This window comes from Drosophila navojoa, chromosome X (genome assembly GCF_054131105.1).
Source record: "Drosophila navojoa isolate 15081-1374.11 chromosome X, UAZ_NAV_1.0, whole genome shotgun sequence".
In the NCBI taxonomy this organism is placed as follows: Eukaryota; Metazoa; Arthropoda; class Insecta; order Diptera; family Drosophilidae; genus Drosophila; species Drosophila navojoa.
Window position 1 is genome coordinate 6,713,370 of NC_142895.1, and position 24,289 is coordinate 6,737,658.

General features: G+C 39.6%; 1 protein-coding gene across 7 annotated transcripts in view; it reads left to right on the forward strand.

Annotated features, from left to right (window-relative positions):
- dnc (phosphodiesterase dunce) overlaps window positions 1–24,289 on the forward strand; it is a 233,721-nt gene that overhangs the window by 128,845 nt on the left and 80,587 nt on the right. For 3 of the 7 annotated variants that reach the window (XM_089265063.1, XM_089265061.1, XM_089265064.1), the window contains exon 2: window positions 7,117–8,344. The exons of the other annotated variants lie outside the window; for them this stretch is intronic. In XM_089265063.1, coding sequence (XP_089121189.1) covers window positions 7,209–8,344 — 1,136 coding nt within the window. In that variant the 5' untranslated portion in view covers window positions 7,117–7,208. The remainder of the gene's footprint in view (window positions 1–7,116; window positions 8,345–24,289) is intronic. 7 annotated transcript variants of the gene reach the window in all.

Sequence of the window (24,289 nt, forward strand, 5' to 3'; positions counted from 1 at the left end):
TGCTACCTTTAAGAAATGAATGACACGCCCCATTCACTCACACACACACACACAGACGCACACTCTTTGTGCTGGCACTGGCCAACGCACGTACGGCTTAAAGAAGCTTAAGCAACGGCCGCCGCTCGAGGAGGACGTCTATAATTTCTTTTGTTGGCTCATTTCATTTGGCAGTACGCGACGGTATTTCATTATTAATGGAACTTTGATTAAATTGCAAGTCGCTAGTCGCTAGTCGCTAGTCTCGAGTCGCCTCCCTGCTGGCATATAAAAAATTTACGATGACAAATTTACACAAATTAGACGCATCCGGTACGGTGCCCGGCCAAAATGCTCTTCTGCTTATTGCTGCAGCATATTTCATTTGCGCTCCGCAATTTATTTCATATTCCCACCAATAATCGAGTCTATGCGCCTCGCATATAAATCAATGCAAAGCAAAGCAAAGCAAAGTCAAAGCCAAAGCCAGAGCAGAGCAATATTTGCCTTGGCAAACGAAACTTTTCGCTCGATTTAGATATTCCCATTCGATACAGTTTTGATTTACGAGATTAATATTTATTTTGTAAATTACTATTATTTATTCAGGTAATATCTATTTTGGGCTGATTTTGAGTGATTCCCCTCGGTTGTAGCAGTTGACATGATTTTTCTTTACACTCTAGCAGTACTCTAAAATATCGATGCCTGCCTTTGCTTCGTAATCATCATAAATATACATGATTATTACACTCAATATATATAAATTCAATATATTTTATACAGTACATGTCTATACAGTCGAGTCCCTATAGTTTGTAATGGCAAAGGGATCCACTTTTTTTCGATTTACACAGAAGTTTCAGTTATCGAGAATTATCGAGAAATATTTTTTTCAAGGGAATAGCATTTTGTTTCGATTTATCGTAATTTTTGATTTTTTGGCTTACAATTTATCGAGACTCGACTGTAGCTTTCATGTATTGCATTTCCATTTCAGCTGTCGATTCGCTTTATTAAATTCATTTGATAAAGGGGTTTGTGTAATTATAATAACTCCTATTGAATTACACACAATCAAATCAATAAAATAGATGAGCCGCGCCTACACACACACACTCTCTCTCTTTCTCTCTCTCTCTCTCTTTCTCTCTCTCTCTCTCTTTCTCTGTCTCACTTTAAATTTATCAGATTTAATTAAAGCACAAAAGCTGCATTTTAATTAAGGCTAAACCACGCCCATTTAGTTGCCGCCTTTGCTTGCTTTGCGTTATGTCTCTGTTAGTTCACAGTAATTTTGCCAAAGGGGCGTGGCTGGCAGCAAAATTGCAGCACTGTGCTGACGTTTACCAAATTAAGCACACACACACACCCACACACACACACACACACACATGTGTGCACTTGTATGTGAAAGGTCAGCTGGTTTCTCTGGCAAATGTATCGAAAATAATTGCAGCTGACAGCTGAGCCTGAGATCGAGCTGTAAGTGCATTATAATGTCAGTTCGCCAGGTATTTCCAGGTATTTTCCAGCTGGAGCTGCACAAAATGGCGCCAGCTCATTTCAATTAAATGCCAGCTGCCAATTCATTTGCCCACTTGGCCTTGGCATTCATTCAATTGTCGTCGGCCCACTTGAAAATGTGCAATAAATATACGACTTGACCATGGCTCATAGGGGCTTGCCTTTTGGCCAGCCAAGCGCAGTTCACACTCTTAATCCGATTCGCCTCGCCCCCTGGGCACCCTTTCCCATTCCCTTGCATGTAATATGTTAATTTCACTTTGCATTGAAATTAGTTTACACAATTCGCCATTTGCCTGTGGCCAGCCAATAACACTGGCCAACAAACAATATCGGATGCCCCAATATCTGAGCTGAGATAATATTTTATAAAGACCTACTCTGTGCTGGGTCAGAAAATTATCTAATGTCTCATGGTTATCTATTTATGTACAAACTCAACTAGCGCTGTCGAAAATATTTTTAAAATATCGCATCGATGATATTTTCAGTTTTGAGAAATATCAATATGATATTTGATATGCAACTTTAAATGTTTATATCAAAATATCAATATTTCTCGATTATTTTTTTTACATTTTTCCCACAATAAATTTATAATACGTCCTAAAAAAAAAAAATAAATAAATAAATAAAAAAAAAAAAATTAAAAACAAAACAGAATAATAAGAATAAGTTTATTTAAATAAAAAAAAAGCAGCTTAACTTCGGTAGTTTTTAATATGCGACGCCATACTTAACATGATATTACGTGTTTTTATTACTTCAAGGCATTAACTACATTTGGCTGTTCCATTAATCAAGTCAGAATAATACGTTTTCGCCATATTCAAGTTTTGTACATCCGCAATTGGTTCATTTATAACAGGAGAGACAAACGAAAATATATCAAAAATATCGAAGAAATACTTTAATGTGAGCAACACAATATTTTCATACAAAGAAAAAAACAAAACATTTTTTTTTTTTATTATTTCGATATATTGATATATACTGAGAGCACTGATGTTATCGGATTCAGAAGCATAAAGCTCAATATAATTCTCAGTAGTTCACTCTGACTCATCCTGCTGCCCAAAGCACTGAAACGGTACCTGAAAGAACTACGTTATACTAAGAACTAAAGACGGTATTTTAAAGCCGTACTCAGTCTCTGAGAAATTTCTGATAAATTTCAGCTACATTCCAGCTTACACACTTATGTAGGCCTGTGTAAGAGCTTGTTTATGTCTATATACATATATTTCATTAAATTATGCAACATCTCTATTTATATACCAAATATTTGCCACTGTTTAGTGCCGTTGGAAACGCATCCAACCATTTGGTCTGAGCCAATTAAAATTTAATAAGCCTGTGCATTCACATCAATAATTCGCAATGTTTGTGTGTGTTATTTTTTTCTGTTTTCCCTTATTTAAATATAATTTTTTTAATCGAATTAGTATACATAGGTCTGCGCATGATGCGTATTGCAAATGGTTTGCAGACTTTTTTTTAGAAAATACAATTTTTCTGTGTTGATTTAAGGCAATTTGAAAAGTTTCATGTCAAATGCTTCTAAATGAGGTTGATGCGACACCCTTTGGGAATGCTGTTGGCATTCGGGCATTTCGCTGAAAGTCAACTTGATATATGGGCTAATGATGTTGACGAGAGTGGGAGAGGGAGAGGGAGAGTGAGAATGAGAGGGAGAGCGAGGGGGGTGGTAGATTGTGAGTGAACAGAGAAACACCTTTGCTAACAATGGCGCCTTTGTTCTTGCCTAACCGTGTTGGTTTTGTCGAGCACTGCGGCAACCTGGACAGATTGCAACCGACTGCCGTGGCAACAACACCAAACACCCTCGGGCTACGTTTGAGGTGCTCATGAATATATCATGACAATATTGAGCCAATGCGAGGCAGAAGAAGAAGCGGGTAAAAGAAGCTGATGCCTTGAGAGACCCGTCCAAGTCGGTTTATCAATACATTTGAACAATGCAGTTTGATGTTGTTATATCAACTCAATGCCTCAATAACTTTCAATTGCCAGACAGCTGTTGGACATGGTCGGGCCGATTACCTCAGCTGTATGTATGAATAAACTTCATATCTGAAATTTACAGAGAGTGCCCGAGGCTGCGAAGCTACATTAATTGAAACTGAATTTCCATTGCAGAGCTCACACACAGTCTCAAATTTATGCCAGCTGCAGAAATTCCATCCAGAAGGCATTAAGGTTTACTACATATCAAAATCAATAGCCACTGCGAGTGCTGTATTAATTAAGGACCTCAGCGTAGCTAAATGCTCAATATAATATTTCAGGTAGAAGCAGCCTGACGAAATGCAATCGACATCGGATATGTAATGGCAAGGCATTCTCAGCAGGCAAACATTCATTGAATTTCAATGAGCCAACTATCCATATTATTTGAAGAATATTAGTTGGCTCTTCAGCTCATTTTCAGGCCTAGTAGGTTCGAATAGCTTTAGCTAATATATCTGATATATAAAGGTATACTAAATTTGGTCAGAGTTTAAGCACAAAATTTCAAGCTGAAACAAAGTTTAGCCTTCTCATATCATAAACTATTTTCAATTTTAGTGCAGGTATACAAAAGTCGTATACTCCCCTCAAATATTTTTTTTTTCTTCCTATTTGCTGTTGCCTTAAATTAATTCTAAAATTGCTAGCAACTGCCACATAAAATGTAGAAACACTGAAAAGAACTTCAGGAGGGCCATTGATTCGTGCACTGGAATGCCATTCAGGCAACGAGAGTATATCAAATGTCAATGTCTGTGGAACAGTTAAAGAATACGTGAATAAAATTTGCCTAATGACTTATGACTGCGCTTATCGATAAGATAATCGATAACAATTACTTAGCCCAGTCACTAAGACTATCAAAGTGTGCTTATTAGAAAGTCACATCTTTCCAAGTAATATGCAATTGCATATTGAATGTACATTAAAGAACTATCGATCAGTTAATCGATAACAGCTACTCCTATTAATAGTCTCATACTCTACTGTGCCTCCTATTCAAAGTGGGCTTATTAGAAACTCACATCATTTCGTATATCTTTCGAAGTTATATATATACTGCAGTTGGTATGTAAATTGAAGAGCTATCGACTAACTCGTATATAGCTGTTTAACTGTACTAGCTCGATAGGCTTTTCTATATATTTTAAGATATTTTAATGTGTATATTGAAAAATAAAATATCGATTACCTTATATATCGATAGTTTTTTAATAATAGATTTCACTTGTTTTCTACAATTGATGTAGAGCCGCAACCTCTCGGCCCGGTAGCGGGCTGAGTCATATGCATATTGCCTGCTTAGCTAGCGCTGCCTATCGAGCATCCTCAGCTCAGCACCCTCTCCTCTCAGCTACGCTCTTGAATTAACGTAATTACGTATTACAGCTGCAACAGTCATTCAATATCTGCATTCGATGCAGCATACCATGGACTGTCATGCTTATATAATAATATTCATTTACCGTGATTTTACTTATGGCCAGCGTTGCCAGAGTATTCAATTTCTTCGCATAATACTGCAACTACCATATGCATAAATATCTCTCTGTGTGAGTGTGTGTGTGTGTGTGTGTCTTACACAGGATGCTTCAATTGGATGCTTGCAATCAACTTACAATACCATCTGAATACATTCGGTGCATTCGTTCTCATTAGTGTAGCTGCAGCACCGGCAATTCTTGATATTGCCCGGGTAACGGAAGGACAGCTGAGCATTAAGAGCTCGTAAGCCAGCATGCATATCAATTAGCAATGTGATTCGCAGTGATTCAGGGTCAGAGTTCACGCCGCACACTTTCACTGCACCGTCCTCCCGCTCTACCCAAAAACTCTTGCTCTTAATTATAAAGCCTGTAACTGTGCCACGAAAACCGAAATTGAAAAAAAAAAGAACGCAAAGCCCGAGGAAATAGAAAAACAGCCAGGTGAGAGTGTGCTAATTGAGTGCACCCGACTAGGAAATACCCTGAAAGCTATTAAGGGTTTGCTTTGAGCTCTTTTGTTTGTGTGGTGAGCAGGATGGGGAATCACTTGGTAGTAAATAATAGTGGGGTTTCTATTTTTCGAGTGAAATACTATGCCTCGTATGGGGTATGCACGACTAAATATGGAGTTTGGACTGTACAAAGAAATTTTTAGTCAATTTTCAAGTCACGTTCGACGATGATTAGTAAGATTTCTCGAATGAGCTACGCCTTCTACTGACTATATATACTACTACTACTCCTACTACTTCAAACCAATATACCCTACACATATGCTTGTTCGATGTGTTCACAACTTTCAGCCAGTTCGTAGCTAAAAAATTATTATTTTTATTATTTATTTACTTATTTTTTTGTTGGCACAAACTAAGCCCAAGGCCAACAGCATCTGGTGCAAAGTGAGAAGCGAAGAGGAAGGCGTCAGGTGTTGCGTCTTGTGCAACGTGCAGAAGTTTTTTTTTTTTGGTTTTGTTTTTGTTTTTTTTTGGCGTAGAACGTTCGGCAAATGTTGTCTGACTACATGTTGCTGGCTCACGGGGCTGATGGCAAGTTTTCTGATGCCTGAGCATGTGGCATGTGGCGTGTGGCATGTGGCATGTGGCATGTGCCATGTGGCGCACAGCAAAAGGGGGCAGCACTTTAACAACAGTTTGCAGCAGCGCACAAAGTTTGCACAGAGTTTCCACAGTGCGACAGTGTTTTCACTTAAAGCGAACATTTGCAATTGCAACTCCGATTGGGAAAGTTTGTTGATATTTATGGGATTTGATAAACATACATATACATATATATAGATAAACATACATACATATATTTAGGTCATGGGTCTTGATTGATGGCAAAGTAGATACAAAATTCGCTTGCATCGATAACTGCCAGCAATCACAACAACTTGGCCAACTCTTAATGAGATTCTCGAAGTCTCGAATCTTATCTCTCAGTTGAAGCGTTCGAATGATGAAATTTATTTAGGTCAATGAGTGCGGATGAATGGAAATGTGTTTGGAGGAAGTGTCTTTAATAGAAGTCAAGCCAATAGATTTCTTGCTTTAATCGATATATATCGATAACTGACAGACTAAATAAAAAACTATTTTGCAGTTTTAAAGAGGATTCTCATACTGAATCTTATCTTTCTCTGTTGATGGCTGGGGTATAATTGGATTTTAAAGGAAATCGATCTAATGGATTCCCTGCATACATCCATATATATCGATAGCTATTAAAGCACACAAAATGAAAACAATGTAACCGAGTTATAAATCGATTATCGAATAGAAACTTATACCTCCGAGTGCAGCTCCTGATTGCTGAAATATATAAACCTTAAATTGTATACATCGATATATATCGATAGTCAAAACAACCTCACCAAGTTTCAAGTCCCGACTTAAGTCTTATCTATCTGTAAAGCTCATGAAGAGCTTTTCGCTTTTAGTTAGTTGAACAAGTTGCCTGAAATTCTGTTGAAGTTCCAACGGAAAGAGTTTGAGTTGAGTTACAGTTGCAATCAAGAGCAATGCAATGAGCAATGCAATGAAATCACAGCAACAACAACAACAAAAACAAACAATATTTGTGTTCCATGTAGCCAGAGGAAGCCCAGCGGAGCCCCGAGCAGGAGCCCCGAGCCGAGTGCAAATCGTGACCACCTAATCAGGCAGCAAACAATAGCCCAACGCAATGTCCGAGAACAAAGGCAGCGACAAGAATGGAGGAGCTCCGGCGGCAGGCGGCAGCCAAGTGCCGCCGCCCCAATACATCATAACCACGCCCAGCGAGGTGGACGCCGATGAGGTGAGATCGATGGCCGACTTGGAGCTCAGCTCGCCCAGCGATGACAATGTCTTTGTCGTGGGCGAGCACCAGCAGATGCTGCTGCAGCAGCAGCAGCAGACGAAGCTAATGCACACACAGAAATACAGCCAGACGTCGAGCACGTCGAGCACCAGCAGCAAGTTGGCGACACGCTCCTATTCCGTGACCAGCAGCAGCAGCAGCAGTGCTGCTGCCACCGCCGCTGCCGCTGCCGCCGCCGCCGCCACCACAGCCACAGCCACAGCCGCAACGACCATACAGCACAGCCAGCAGAAGATCATGTCGAGCAGCACGCGCAGCCAGAGCCTGCAGTCGAGCGCCATTGTGGGCGAGCAGAGCGGCCATCTGCTGAGCACGGCAGCGGCGCTGGCGCAGCAGCTGAAGGCGCAGTCGTCCACCTCGATAATTACCAGCGAGCAGCGCAGCAGCAGCAGCACCAGCAGCAGCACCACCCGGTACGTCAGCTCCACCACACAGGGCACCAGCAGCACCACCGGCGTCAGCAAGTCCAAGTTCCAAAGCTTCCTGCAGCAGCCGGAGGCGCACGGCTTTCTCACGGCCCACCAGAAGCACGTCCGTCAATTTGTGCGCTCCACCTCCGCCCACTCGGAGGCGGCGGCGAGCGTTACGCCCGTGAGCGGCGCTCGGCCAGAGAAGTGCATACGCAGCGCCTCCACGCAGATCGATGATGCGTCGGCGGCCAGCGGCGATGCCGAGACCGGCATACAGATGTCCATGTCCAAGCTGGGACTGCAGCAGTCCTCCTCGATCCTCATATCCAAGTCGGCCGAGACCATCGAGATGAAGAGCAGCTCCTCGTCGGCGGGCATGCGCACCCAGCTAACGCTCAGCGGCGGCTTCCTGGCGCCGCCCAATCGCAAGATCACCATACTAAGCCCCATCCATGCCCCGCCGGGCCTCCACGACATGCTCAAGCGACCCGGACGCTCGCCCCTGTCGCCGCGCATCAGCTTCCCGGGCAGCGAGGCGGATCTCTTTGGGTAAGTTTGAAAGGCATTCGCAAATGCCAGACGAAATCTTTCGGAACATTTCATGAAACTTCTTCATACGATCTGATCACACTGAAATTTTGGGAGAATTCTAGGGAAACTTTATGTTGTCTGAGAAGAAATAGATTACCTTTAACTATATCGATGAAAACAAAGATGTCGCTATTCGTCTTATAGGGGAACTCTCTGATTCTATGCTAGCGTCAATCTTATAGAATACATATATCAAACATATACCATAGATGTCATATTTACTCCTATGAAGGACTTTAGAACATCAATCTTGTAGATGATAGATAAATAGATAGCAGATAGATGGTACCTTCAATCCAGTGAAATATATCTCAAAAGATAACTGTAATCTGGTAGAGTATATCAATGATCCTATCAATTAAAAGTAATTTTAGATCCCAAAAAGGGTAGAAGGTATCGTTTGACATCCTATCAATGGTAAATGATGCTTTCAAAGCTTTGGAAAACATATAAAATACTATAAATTCAGAATGTTTTGCCTTCAAGTCTATAAGATAATATCTAAGATACTGGCAAGCCGTTGTATACATAAGAAGATCTCAGATTGTATTAATTAAAGATGTACCAGTCTTGTAGAAGACGTCTTAGATTATATCAATTAGTACTACTGAATTCATTTAAGATCCTATCAATTATAGATTTTACCCTCAATCTTGTAGTAAACATCTATTACATATGGCTGTTATCTTTCGTCTCATGGAAAACATTTAAGATCTTCTCAGTTATAGATGGTCTTTAGTCTTAAATCTGCAGCTCCAAATGCTAAAGCTTTCTATCCATATGGCAGTTAACACTTCAGTTTTCTCTTTAAATCACACTCAGACCGAGGAAAAAAATCTCATCCTAAACAACAAATTCTGCCTTTGGGTTACATAAGGCTTGCCTTTCTAATGCCATTTAAAATGTGATAAAATCAGATGATTTATAACAAAAGTTGTTCAAGTGTGTGCGGAGCGGAAGAAGAAGAGAGTTAATGTGAGTGTGAGTGTGATAGTCAGTGTGAGTGTGTGAGTGTGCGCATATTTCATGATATGTATATGTGCGTGTTTAGAGATAAGTTACAAAGGCCTCAAAAGAGCAATGCGATACAGGTTGTCTGTTACTCTTAATTGCCACCTGCTTGCCTCTGAAATAGATTTATTCACGTTATACTAGGTAAAGCTGACAGAGACAAACTTAGGATTTCACATTTTTCTGGCAGCCATTGTGAACCATAATATCATAATATCAATATATAGATATATTTTCCAAAAACTAATAGATATATATCGGACTATTTTTTCCCAAATATCGATTATTTTGCGATATTTTGATGCTCCTGTAATACGTGATCCAATTGCGAATGTACAGAAATTGAATATGGTGAAAACGTATTATCTTGAATTGATTAATGGAAAACAAGCTCTATAATGCTTTTAAGTACCGAATACTGAAGTTAAGCGGATTTTTTCATTTAAATAAAAAATATATTTACTCTTATTATTTCTCCATTTTGAGATGCATTATAAATTTTTTGTGGGAAAAAAATTTATTTCATAAATATATCGATAAATATTGATATATCGATATTTTTATGTGTCGTTTGTTATTTCACACTAAAATCTCGATATATCAATATTTATCATATATTTTTATCAATGTTTTTCAAATATCGTATCGATGATATTTTAGGTTTTGAAAAATATCAATATGAAAAAATCTATAAATATTGATATAGCGATATTTTAAAGTGCCGTTTGATATGTCACAGTAAAATCTCGATATATCACTATTTATCAATTTTTATTTCATATTAATATTTTTACATAATCTAAAATATCATCAAGACGATATTTTAATAAAAATATTCGACAACCCTAGACATTACCACATTACATTGCGCGGGCAGCAGGAGGCGGCGGCAGTGCAGCTGCCCTTACATATATATATTATATATATATATATATACATATCTGGGATTTTATGTAATATTAATATATATAATTAAACAGCACATGCATGTAGCACCGCAGGCGAAACAAAAACACACACACACACACGCATAAAAAATTAAAAAAAAAAATTGTATTTGTTTAAACTTAATGCAAGGGCAACTCAAACACTAATTAGCCATTTCGTGGAAATGCAATATGCGAGAATGTCGAAAGGTCACATTAAATGCAGATAGATTATGTTTCCGGGAAATGCTGCGGGCATAGAAGCTTAAATTGTTATACTAAAAAAAACCCAAATAAAAGGAAAAGTTACTTAGTTAAATTTGCCGTTGACGTGTTTAACGCTTGAATAATTTTTGACACCGAATCGCTTAACAACAGCAGCAGCAACAACAACAACAATATGGACAACAACAACAACTTGTTGATTAACAACATCGTCGTCGAGCGGGCTGCATTCCTCGCAGCGAGCCCGGCTAATGAGCATGTTTATATCCACATCCGCATCCGCATTCGCATCCGTGTCCGGGCTCTCGGGTTCGGTTGCCCGGATCCTTGACGGAATTTGGGTTTCGTTTTGTTTTTATTTGCTCGCATTTCTTGTTTTTGTAAAATGCTCATCTCGTGTTGTTAATTGTTATTTTGGCTGCGGGACAAGTCGCGTATACGCACCGTGTGCGCTCCAAATGTCATTCGGCTGCTTCGACAGTTGCCAGCTGTCAGCGCACCGCCCGCCCACACCTGCCACCCTGCCACCCCTGCCGCCCGGTTCGCTGTCAAAATGCCAAAAATGTTTGTCATAGTCGTATAATTAAATTTAAATGTTCTCGCTCGAGTCGTGACAACAACACAAACAGAATGAGGAACAGAGAGGGCGGGAGAGAGAGAGACAGAGAGGGGGGCTGGGAGTGGGAGAGAGGCTAACCTATACTAGGCCTTAGCCACGTTAATTGCAAGCTACAAATTATGACAATTCTCAGCGCACGCATAATTAAAGGGCAAACGGCAACCTTTGCGAAAATGTTTCGTTCGTTTCAAAAATAACATGAAATTCAAAAAAAAAAAAAAAATTTCAAATAAAAATAAAATGCTATCGAGTGAAAAGTGAAACGAAATACGATTTGGCCGTCAGCGTTTGACAAAACTTAATTAAACACCTGTCAGCCGCGCAGCTCGCGTCTGTTTGCCCTGGCTATTTATATTTGAATACGTTATTATACGCCGCATTGATCCACATATAAATAGCACAATTTTTGCCCTGGAATTCTGTGTGCACTGGTCGAGGCGGCCGCAGCGGCAGCGCAGCGAATTCATATTTAAATAAATAAATTAAAACGCGCCGACCCCTCGCTGCTGTTGGCCGTGCCAATAGCTCACTTATTGTCGGCTTAAATGTATGGCATATGGCTTATAGCAAATTTGAATAACACACACGCACACACACACACACACACACACACGCCCAAGCTCGCTCTTTTCTTTTTTATGCACTGCACATTTCTGCATTGGCCGAGGCTTAATTCGAATTAAAATTATATAAATATGTGCGAAAAAATTGTGCAAACGAAATGTCATACAGCAATTAGAGACGGTCGGGTAGATCTGGGTAGAGCTGGAATGCCCTAAGTAGATCAAAAAATTACCAAAGATATCATATTAAAAAAAAAAATTATAAAAATCTTTGCAATTTATATATGTATGTATTTGAAATTTAAAAATTTTTTTTTTTTTTTTTTTTGCAATAATAAAAATTTGACAAATTAGACTGCTCTATCTGAGACTGATATTCCAAATCTTCTGAAGCAAGCGCGGTATCCAATATCTAAAAATTATATAATCTTTGTATTGCATGAATCTACACAGTAAATCTCTAATCCCTAGCTCTAACGGTATTCAAGTTAGGTCTAAGGAAAGCATAAGGAAAATATGATAAATTTCCATACTCTTGCTCATATAACTAACGGTATCTCAGTGAACGGACAGACAGACCTGACTTTATGGACTCAGCGCGACATCCTGAAGAAGAATATATATACTTTATGTGCTCTGCCACGCCTACTTCGGCCTGTTTCATACATTTTCCTAAAACTATTATGCCCTGATTTTCCATTTCTCAATGAGTTCAGAGTGTAAAAAAAAACTCTTAAGCTCTCTCAGTTTCCGGATTAAATAAAAACTCTGGTATTTACACACAAGCTTATAATGAAAACTCATGAAGAGGAAAACAAATGATAAGAGAAAATTTAAACTTAAAAAAAAAAATTGAAAAAAAAAATACAAAATTAAGTTTTCAGTTTGAATAAAACTCGAAAGTTAAGTTTAGAAAATTTTCAATTTTAATTTCATACTAAATACAATTTTTATTTACTTTTTCTCTTGAAAATGGATTACATAGTTGAGTAAAAAAAATAACTCTAAAACTTGGATTCTAGCTGAAGAAAAAATGTGAAAAGCTAGTCTTTATGAAAAGATATGACGGTAAAATATGTAGATATCCAATCCATTCTACATTCTACCTATATTCATGTAGCAATTCTATGTATTTATATGTGTTTAAATTTCAAGTATTATATTATATGATACAAAGTATAGAACCCTCTCCATTACATATATACTTCTTGCCGATTTGCCACGCCTCCAGTGAGCAAGCCTATATTCCATATAGATCTGATGCCTTTTATGAGACATTTCCAATGTCTGTAAGAAGCTCACGATTCTCAGCTCTCTCACTTAATACTAAATACAATTCAATCCATTAAATTCGTAAAATCCCACTTCTGTTTCTATACTGAATATGGATTTTTTGCCAACGACAAATTTGTTTGACATGAAAAACGTGTTTACATTTGTGCAAAAAATCATTGCATAAATCATAAAACAACATTAACACGTACTTCAATTAACTAATTAATGCAGATTAATGGTCAATTAAGTGGAAATCGTGCAGCTCGACTGTAACCAATGAAGTCTGTATATATTTACCGATGGTCAAGCAATGAGTCGTATGGGAAGGGGATTAGCTGCCATGCAATGCACATTGAGAAAAAATATCGATAGCGATAAGAGGATAATGGTTCGAATTACCAATAGATATTACGTTGGGTGTTTTTGTTGACTAATAAACTGGAATTAAAATTGTAAAGTTTTAATTCAATGATGTATTAATTGATTATATGAGGTCAGCGCGACGGACAGACGAGCGCATAGACCGATGAATTGGCGGACGGATGAATGGACGGATAGATGAACAAACGGATTGTGGAGGGACGTATAGACAGTCGAATTTACGGACGAACGCACGAACGAACAGAGGAAGAGAAAAATGGATAGACGAACGGATAGACCAACGAATGAACGGACGTATAGACGGACGAATTGACAGACCAACGGATGGACGAATGAACGAACGATAAGACCGATGGATGGACGAACGGATAAACAGACGGATTAGCACGCGAATGAGCCCTCTAATGGTCGGACGGACACATGGACAGAAGATCGGAGCCACGAGAAAAAGGGTAGGACGAATGAGTGAATGAACGGAAAGTTGGACAGGCGAATGAACACAAGAATGAAAACACGGACGGATAGTCAAACAGTCGGACGGACACATGGGCGGAAGATCGGAATAACGGTAGAACGAACGAAGGCATAAACGAACGGATAAACGGAAGTATGAACAGAAGAACGGAATGACAGACGGATGAATGGACGGACAGACAGACGAACGAATAGATAAACGGACATAAGGAAAGTGGGACGGATAGATGGACAGCCAGACGAATGGATAGATGAACAGGACGCTCGGAAAAACAGTGAAAAAGAGAAACAAACGGATGAGCAGACAGAATTACGGATAGACGGACGGACAGGCGGAGTGAAGGACTGAAGGGCATGGCTAAATCTACTTAGCTTATCGCTCGGCTCCATTGAGGGTATTGATATCTAATATTTTTCGCAACTAAATCTGAATAAGAGTTTTAGTTTTTGCTTTCAAGTGAGGCGGCATATGTGTGGAATAAGAGTGAATAGCTAATTAACGGGTTGCGTGGGTGGGGAGCAGGTGCAGTTAATTAGTTCAATTAGCTGAGGGCATTGAGAGGGTTTCCCCTGCAGTCTCATTGAGCTGCTGCTGCAAAATGCATTCTATGCGCTGACCTCTGCCACTCAATTAACATGCCATACTAGGAACTAATGAACTCTCCGGCTCCACAGCTCTCCAGCTCTCCAGCTCTCTAGCTCTCTAGCTCTCTCGCGCTGCTGCTCTTATTTTCGCTTTATGGCGCATTCCATGAGCTGCGCATATAAACATTCCGGTGGCTTTGTTAACATGAATTTCGACGTTAACTATTCGATGTTGGCTTTAAATTCCACCACGACCAGCAGGCAGCCAAACACTCAGTCGAGAGCAGGCCGAGCGACCCCCATCACGCATTTCGGGCCCAACTCTCAGAATGTGCACATAAATCTCTTAAAGCCAAGGGCTCAACTTTTGCGCTTTATGTATGCGTGACTTATGTTTACAGTTTATTTATTATTTAAAACATAACAGACAAATGGGCCCAGGCACAACAAAGATATAAATAATTTTTAAAGAACGAGAGAGAGAGAGAGATGGAGAGAGGGAGAGACGGGGAGAGAGAGTGCGCACACCTCTGGGGATAGCTTGCTGTGGGATACTTTCCGACATTCACTTTGACTTGGACTCCATTTATATATGTCCAAGTATTTTCCAATACCCCGCGCCCCGCCAGCATTGGGCACTTCTAATGCCACATTAAACTGAGCAGCTAAAGGCGTTTGGGGAGCTCGATTAGAGGCCAAGCGGAAGCGGCAGCGGCAGCGGCAGCGGCAGCTCGCCTTGAACTTCGTCCGATGACAAAACAGGCGCAAACAAAGGAAATACTCAAAGATGCGGGCGGGTCTGGCCAACACGGCAAAGGTGACAAGAGGGGAGGGGGGTGTAATGGGGACTGGTGCTAGGCTTACGAAGGAAACAAAATGAAAAAAAATGAAAACGAAAACGAAAAACCCTTTTAAGATAGCGAGCCACAGCGCGCGTGCCTCTTCGTTTGCATACTTTTTCGGCGATAATGAAGGCAGCCGAATAACTGAGCGCTGTGGGCGTGGCAGCGCAACTTGCCAGCGATAGCCAGTCCACCCTCACCAAGAGAAAGTTTTGTGTGTCGCCTCAATTAACTGAGCCACAAAATAGAAATTTTCGCACCAAATATAGGAAAAGAAAAATCAAAATAAAAATAAAAATAAATATGTATAAAATATATATAAATATATATGTATATATTTTAGAGATTTTTATAGAGCTGTTGGCCTATTTATAGCTGCCACTTGCTGGTCTTTGAAGGTCAAGACCTTTTAGTCCGATTTTTATTGAGTGATTATTGGGGTTTATCTCTTGCTTGGGGCCTCTTGCCAAATCTGTCCGAAATAAGCTGAAAACAAATAGTTTATATGCATATAAAAACTTGAGCTAACATAAAGTTAACATAAGCATCTGTTAAATGGCAGCAGGTGATAAATTCTCATTTAGATAAGGATTATAAAGACCACTACTGAATTGCTTGGGGGCAGGGAAAAAAACGTAAACATTGCGCATACGCCATGTGACACAAAAGCTAAACAGTTGCAAATCTTAACTAATTGGGTTGTGAGCATGCTAAGTGTTTGGGTGTGAGAGAGAGAGAGAGAGAGACCGAGTTAATAAGATAAAAATATAAAGAGCAAAACAGAGAGAGAAAGAGGTAGAGCGCGGTAGAGGTAGAGCGCGAGCTGGCAAAAGATTTATGCGCTTCAGGGCCTCGCGCTTGCGGGCAAAACAGCCACAAAATATGCAACACCGAGCTGCACGTGAAAGGCCGGATGGACTGGCGGACGGACAGACAGACGGACGGATGAACGACGCACAAACGTAGCCGTTGAAGTAGCTTCAATAATGTCACAAAGCACGCAAAGAAAAAAGTGAAAGCAAATATATAAAAGGAATTAGAAAATAAATTACAAGTCGAGTAAGCGCGACTCATGAATACCCGGTACATAAAATAAAAATTTAAAATTATAGATATTGTAAAGAAATCCAATTAAATTTAATTATACTTAAGCTTCTGCTTAGAAATAGCCTAAAAAGAAATATTTAAGAAAAAAAATATCTTAAATTGAGTTGAGCTGCGACTAGTGAATACCCGGTACATAAATCCACTAAAACTAGCATATTTAGTATTATAATTAGAAAGATATTATTATATGGTAGATAGCCCTAACAAGATTTAGTTCGATTTGCATATCTGATTGAATAAAATGCCCAAGAAAACTTTGACTAATAAATTCCAAGTTTAGCTCAAGCGCGACTAGTGAATACCCGGCATATAAAATTGTCAACAACTCTTTAATATGTGTATATAGCTGACAAACTCAACGAGATGTTCATATTTAATCATCAGGCTTGAGGAAATCACGTTAGCCTTTTTTTTTTTTTCTCGATGGCCTTCACAAAGCCCTTTTTAATCATGCTTAATGGATTCAAGGTATTCCAAGGAAAATCAAATCAAACATTTATCAGGAAAAAACAAGTCAAGCTCAATGCTTAGCTGCCTATGTCTGTCGGCTGCTTGGGTGGTTGGGTGGGTTCGCTAGGCTGAGTGGATAAGCTGAGCAAATCGAGTGGCAGCTGCCGTGCGATTTGTGCCAACAAAGGGCCGGACGAGCATCGTCTTTGCTTAGCCACTCGAGCCACTCATGTTTCCAATTAGATAATGCATAAATTAATGCGAATTGGAGCGCTCAACAAGCAGCTCAAATAGCTCGACATTTTTAATCAAAGCAGAAGAATTTATATGCCTCAAGTTGAGCGAAATATTGTGCGCAGTCTATGAGCTTTTGGAGCTTTTCACCACGGCCAGCTTTCGCTGGATGTGCAGCTTTTTGAAAGCTTTCTGGCAAATGCAGCATTAAGCTTTCAGTTGCTGCGGGTCAGGAATTGCTAAGAAAGCTTTTGAAAGCTTACGTGCAACAGAGGTTTGCCTGGTGCTTTGCATGCTTCTGCAACTTAAAAAGCTAAAAAGTTCCTTTGGCGCTCGCACTTTTGGGTGAGAAACAAAGAGAAAGCTTAAGTGGAACTAGAAACCAAATTTTACTTATGTATGTTAAGATATATACCATTATAATCTGTAGTTGTTTAAAAAAAATTCAAAAAAAAAAAAAAAAACAAATTATTTCATTCTGTATTGATAAATAAATATAGAAGTATACCCATAAGAGTATATAAATAAATGCTATATGATTATTATATATTGTTTATTTTATTTTTATATTTATTTCGAGTCAATTTAAGCTCTTCTGGAAGATCTCAAAAGCTATGCAAATCGTATAAGCTTTGAACTTGGTCCTTAAAGGCAAAAGCTTAAGGATTATGCATATTTAACATATATATCTATAAGCAATATCTTACCCTGGAGCTCGTTTTATGAAGGTAGAAAATCATCAAATTCGAATAAGATAAAGCTATAAACCTATATACAAAATATATACATATAGAGACAAGTTCATAAAAAAAAATTCATAAACATTTATTATTCTATTGGAGATTAATATTGATCTAAAATTAAGACTAACTTAAGATCTAAGCACTGAGAACTAGGGTCTACATGTATGTATATAAAATATCCACACTTTAAGCACAGTTCTCTCATTATCGAACTTTAAAGTAGTAGAAATACATACATATATGTGAAACCCCTCTGGCCAATGATTCCAATTCAGATCTTCTGATCTTTGATCTTTGAGATGTGGCTCAAAGTTGTATGTAATAAAGTCGCTGCTCTACCGAAACAATATACAAATTACAAAAGATAGAGTTGCCACTAGATATGATAATCCTAGACTTATATACCTTAGATAATAACTCATCTTAAATATCCAAACTAAGAACTAATATTTGATCGTATCTTCTTTTTACAGGTAAGTTAAAGACAAGCTCGCCCTTAAATCTTACTCTGATTGAAGCTGGTAAGCAAATGACATATGAATATGACTACGAATATCACTATGAATACATATATGAATGGAACTACGAATATATCTATGAATCTGAGTGTGAATATAAGTGAATATACGACTAAGGTATAGCCATAGAGAGTTCGGAATCATGAGATTCAAATGAATTCATGAAAAGAACTTTGAGTATACGCAACATGGGCGTTACCTAACAACACCATTTTGAGGTCCAGCCAGAGCTGGGCCCAGCCCGTCGATCGGAGGGAGGCAAAAGCGTTAAACAAGCAGCAACACGTTGAAGCTTGGAATTTGTTTCGCTTTTTCAGCTATTTTCTGATTAACTTTGGAGGCGTTTTGCACAACAGCTGCTTGTCGACTACCCACAAAGAAGGGGCGTGGTGCGGCGGGCGTGTCTGTTGGGGGCAGCAACGGCGCCCGGGCCCCAAGCTGTGGCCGTTTCTCTTATCAAGTGCAACAAGCACAAAGCGATGCAAAAATAAAAATAAAACAAAAATAAAATAAAGAAAATAAATAAATGAGAAAAATATTTTGAAACGTATGCAATTTGCTGGCTGGGCTGCCTGTCGGCCACGCCCACCCGCTGGGCGTGCAGCAACTGCAGTCGCGTTTACTCTGCGCCAGGGCCATGATAAACATGTATGCACACAGACACAGAGAGAGAGAGGGAGAAGAGTGAAGGGGAGGGAGTGAGTGTGCGAGAGGTGAGAGCAAATCTTAAAATGTGAAAAAAAGCTAGTGAGATTGATTTAGCTGCAAGACTAGAATATACCCTAGAAGCCCTAAGAAGCCTAAGTCTAAGTGGAAAGAGCAAAGGAAAGGAGATTCAAGGAAAGAGAAAGAAACAGAAAAAGGAAAGAGAAAGACAATGGGTTCTCATCTTTAATGAGCTATATAAGGAATATGCATTTCATATTGGAAATCTTCAGCCTCTGTAGATGAACAGAGCTACTTTGTCTCATTGCTTCTTCATTCTAGCACCTCCCAGGACTCCTTCTGCCTCCTGCAAACATTTGCATGCAAGCGATATACCCTGAATTTGCATTTGCAATGCGTACAGGGCATAAAAAAAACCAAAGTTCAAAGTGCAGGAAATTGAAAGCATTAAAAATAAACGAAAGCCAGTAGAAAGAGTTGCTTCGTGAAAACGCCAATGCCCAAATACCCTATAAAGTAAGCCCAACAGCTTCAGTCGTTCAGTGAAATGGGAGAATATATAGATTAGATCTATATAGATACATATATGTATATAGATATATACATTCATTATAGTTATACAAATTTTCATTTATATGTACATTCACGAACTTACCTGCTAGCTACACATTACAGGGTATCATTGCTTAGAGTGCTCTTAATTACATCTATATACATATATCAATACTTGTTCACATTTACAACTATTTTGATTTGCTTAACTAAAAATACTCAAAGGACTCATTCGAAATGGGAGGACAGGGTATATTAGTTCTGTGTAAACATATGTAAGGTACAGAAGGAGGCGTGACGGAACCCATAAGCTATAAATATTTACTAGATTTCAGCCTAGTTGATCTCGCCTGAATCTCTGTGGAAACCTCAAATAATATCAAATCGATAATCAAATAAAATCGATAAAAAGCATCAAATTTCAGTTGTATATACCCAATAAAAATAGAAAATCGGCCTATATTAGCATGACAGCGGGGCATCTCCGAGTCAGGTGCACTCCTCGAGTGCCTTCTCATTCACCTAGTGCATAGAGTATATTAGTTTTCTGGCAATTTCCAGTTAGCTACGGCTAAACACTTCATGCGTATAATCGTCTTATAAACTGTTAAGATGCCTTCCATGCGCCCACTGTAGGCGTGGCTCATCCTCATACATCAACATCGAGGCAAAGTTTTCGGTGCATAAACTTAAATGTTTTCGGACAATGAACGAGTATTATGCAGTCTTGTGTGGGTCGGTCTGCTTTATCATCTAGTACAGCTGTAAAGCGTGTGCCTCCTGGGTGCCATTTTCCATTCATTATTTAGTTGTTTTTCCCTTCGCTGTAGCTGTTGTTGTTGTTGTTGTTGTTGATTGTGCTTTATAAAAGCACAAAGCAAGCAGCAGAGTAAAAAGTTAAAATATAGAAAACAAAGAAGAGGTAAAATGAGCACAGCGTTTCTTGAATACTCTTCTGAAATCTGGAACTAAGCGGACTATCGATACTAGTAGCGATAATCGATAAATAATGGTTAACTATTTGTACACATATAGTTTTCTAGTTGAGCTGCAGAAGAAATGAATCTATCTTACTTCTAGTTATCGATAATATATCGCTAAATGTATATTCAAGCTCGTAAATGAGGAGCTACTATTGATAAAATCAGTCGATAGGCAGCTATCGATATTCATGTGTTGATATCATCTAAAAAAATATCAGTATTTGATACTCAAACATCGATAGTCATCTAAATATAATATTTTATTAATATAGGTAAAAATATATATTTTTTACGGTTAATTATCGATACTCATCTGTCAATAGGCACCTGTAAATACTCGTATTCTATATTCACCTATCTGAACACTTATTCCATATACTTCTACTGACACTTAACAATCGATACTTGTCTATCGATAGTCATCTATTAATACCAAACGATACTTGGGTATAGGTATTGCATTGTTTATACTCACCTGTCGATATTCATATAACAATACTCATCCAGCAACGCCCATCTATAACAGTACTCATCTACTAATACTCATATATCGATATTAATCTATTTAATGTCAAAGTAAACGATTTGCAAAGTTTATCTGTAACTATGCAACCTATCGCTACCGATATGCACACTTATCCACTATATAGAACTCTTCTGCTATGCTTTAGAGCTTAGGAAACAGAAAGTAACCCATGAAATGTTGTAAGCTTATCAATATATCGCATATATATCGCTTCAGCATATGTACTTTATTATGATTTTCTAGTATCTCATCAAATAACTTCCTAATACGTTCAACTCAATGTAAATTCGCTTAGATCCTTAGAGGTCGGCAGTGTAGATGGGTCCAAGAGCGAACCGCAGGCTCATCTTGACAGATCTTAGCAGTTGGGCGGCTTTATGCAAATGATGGCAGAGGGTAATGCTGCCGGTAGTGCTGCCGGTGCTGCTGCCGGTGCACACCTGGAAAGTGACAAGACCGCCCAGCTAGGGGCAATAAAACGTAAACGAAAACGCAGCCGGAAAATGGAAGCTGGTGGCTGTTAGGCCAGGTGTGGCCTCTAGCCCAGCTACAGCTACAGCTGGACCATAAAAAATGTTTGCCATCGCCGAGCAAATATCAGCGCATCCAATTGCGTATTGTTGTTGTTGTTGCTGTTGTTGCTGGCAATTTTCATTTAAGACAAGTGGCCCGCTGATGGATAACTCACGGGGCCTCGAGTAACAGGCGCCGGATAATTGCAATGCGAACCGAGTCGAGCGTCAGGGTCGCCGGGGTCTCTCGCACTTTGTGTACGGCTGTTTATTGGATTGCCGCCAGCCTGGCCGGGCCAAGAAATTTGAAACTTTCCGGACGGACGATGCTGCCGGTGCTGGACCAAAAACACCTGACGCACCTGAGCCGAGCTCAAGTGGCCAATAACGAAGAAAATGTCAGCCAACTGCAACGGCTGTCAGTTCGTAGCTGGGCTCACTTGCCATTAAAGCTGAAGCCTCACGAAATTCGCGTGACTTGTGGCTTGGGGATTCTTGGAGGCGAGGCGGCAGCGAGGGCGGACGGCGACAGGAAACAGCTTTGGCATTGGGGTTACGTTAGGGGTCGGGGTTGGGATTCGTATTGGGATTCAGGCTGTGGCAGGGCAAGCGAACGGTGCTCAGTCAGAGTTTGTAATTACACCAGCTAAACTCAATTGGCTCTGGGTGCATTTAAATGCTATTCTTCATGATGCTGCTATTATTACAGCTGTAGTATCTAGAATGAGGCTATTTGACTGAGTGGCTATACATATACGGATATAGGCTAATGCAAGCGGATGTGGGAATAGAGATTACGTTGACAATAGTAGTCAGTGGGTCGTATTCATGATGGGGAGTCCTCGGTGCTCAGATATTGGAGTCTATTGTAAACGAGATTCCCCATCGAATACTGCTCTCGCTCCAGTTATATATCATATATGAGATAATCAAATTATATACGATATTGTAATCGAAAATAAATTGTGGAATCAAAAATCTCTGGAAGTCTCTCTCTCTCTCTCTCTCTCTCTCTCTCTCTCTCTCTCTCTCTCTCTCTCTCTCTATCTCTCTACCTCTCTCTCTTTCTCTTTCTCTCTCTCTCTCTCTCGCTCTCTCTTTCTCTCTCTTTCTCTCTCTCTCTCGGACTGAGCCTTCGAGCGACCATCCGCCTGACCGACTAACAGTTGGACTGACCCTCTGACAGGCTGTACAGCTAAACGTCTTTCCGCACGTCTACATGTACTTCCGCCTGCCCCTCTGCCCATTCGCCTTTCCGCTTGTCATAAACAAAAAGTATTAGTATGCTCGTTCTCTACATCGTCGATAGTTTTGCTCATTCTGCTCTCATACTTTGTTTTCTCAACCAGCTCTCCTTCGAGAGGAACTACTACGACAGCCTACCGACCACATCGGAACTTCAACATTAAGTCGGAAATTCCATATCTAATTGTTCTCTTATGTTAGGAAATCTACCAATAAGACTAGGCTTATCACTGACTCAGCATCCTTAGTCATGAATCATTCATATGTAAAGTAAACGGAGAAAATGTATTCCTCTTGCAGACACTAGTAGACTTTCCATATACCCATACACCATATACCTCATATACCCCATATACCCTTATACTGAATCGATATGTGATTGATCCTTAATCAGAACAGATATGATTAGATTTCGTCAGAAAAAGAATAACGCCTAGTTAAGTTAAGGTATTTTAATGTGGTTAATCCTTGATCAGAACAGATCTAATTCAATTTTCTGATACGAAAATATCGATTAAAATATCAATTAGCTTAGATGCTTCATTCCCTCCCGGTGCTGACTCCCACAGACAATACAGTAATATTCATCAAAGGTGTTCTTATCTGATTAATCCTTAATTAATTAATCCTTAATCAGAACAGATTTGATCAGATTTTGCTATAAGTAGATGAATCCAATGTCAATTGGAATACTAATTGGTTAAGTTAACTTCCGTTGAGGTATCCTAATACTATTAAGTGATTAAGCCTTAATCAAAATAGAGCTGATCCGATTTCTTCAATTAGAATAGGATTCTACTGGGATTTAGTGGAGTTGCTGTATTCCCCGGGGCAGCATTTAACGTCCATTTCTAGCATTTGTTATGCCAAGACGAGAACCAGCCAGCCAAACGACCCAGCGACCGACCGACCAACCTCCGAGTACTTGACCCCGAATCGACGTTCTCCATTGCAAGTGCAAAGCCAAAGGCAAAGGGAGGTGACGGGGGGCTGTAGTGCAGTTATGCGTAGATGAAGTTTTCAAGTGCAATGCGCAACAACAACAACAACGACAACAGCAACAGCAAGCGGTCTATGATAGCGACAGCAGCCGCTTTGACGCCGGCAGCGCAGCAGCTGCCAAGGCAGAAGAGCGCGCAGCTGAGTGTTGCTGCGCAATGAGAGAAGATAGAGAGAGGAGAGAATGAGAAAGAGAGAGACGAGGTTCACATAATATAGGCATAAAGGTTGCTGCTCTCTCGCTCTACCTCTCTGCCCCTCTCACTCTCCTTCTCCCACACACACACACTCTCCTCTCTCACTCTCTCACTCTCTCTTACTCTCACGCCGCTGTTGACAATTGTTAGGCAAATGAAAAGCAATCACAACAATAACAATACATGTTAAGCAGCAACAACAACAATAGCATTGCTTAATTATTAAAAAATATTATAATAATAAAAATAATGTTTAAAAAATAATACACA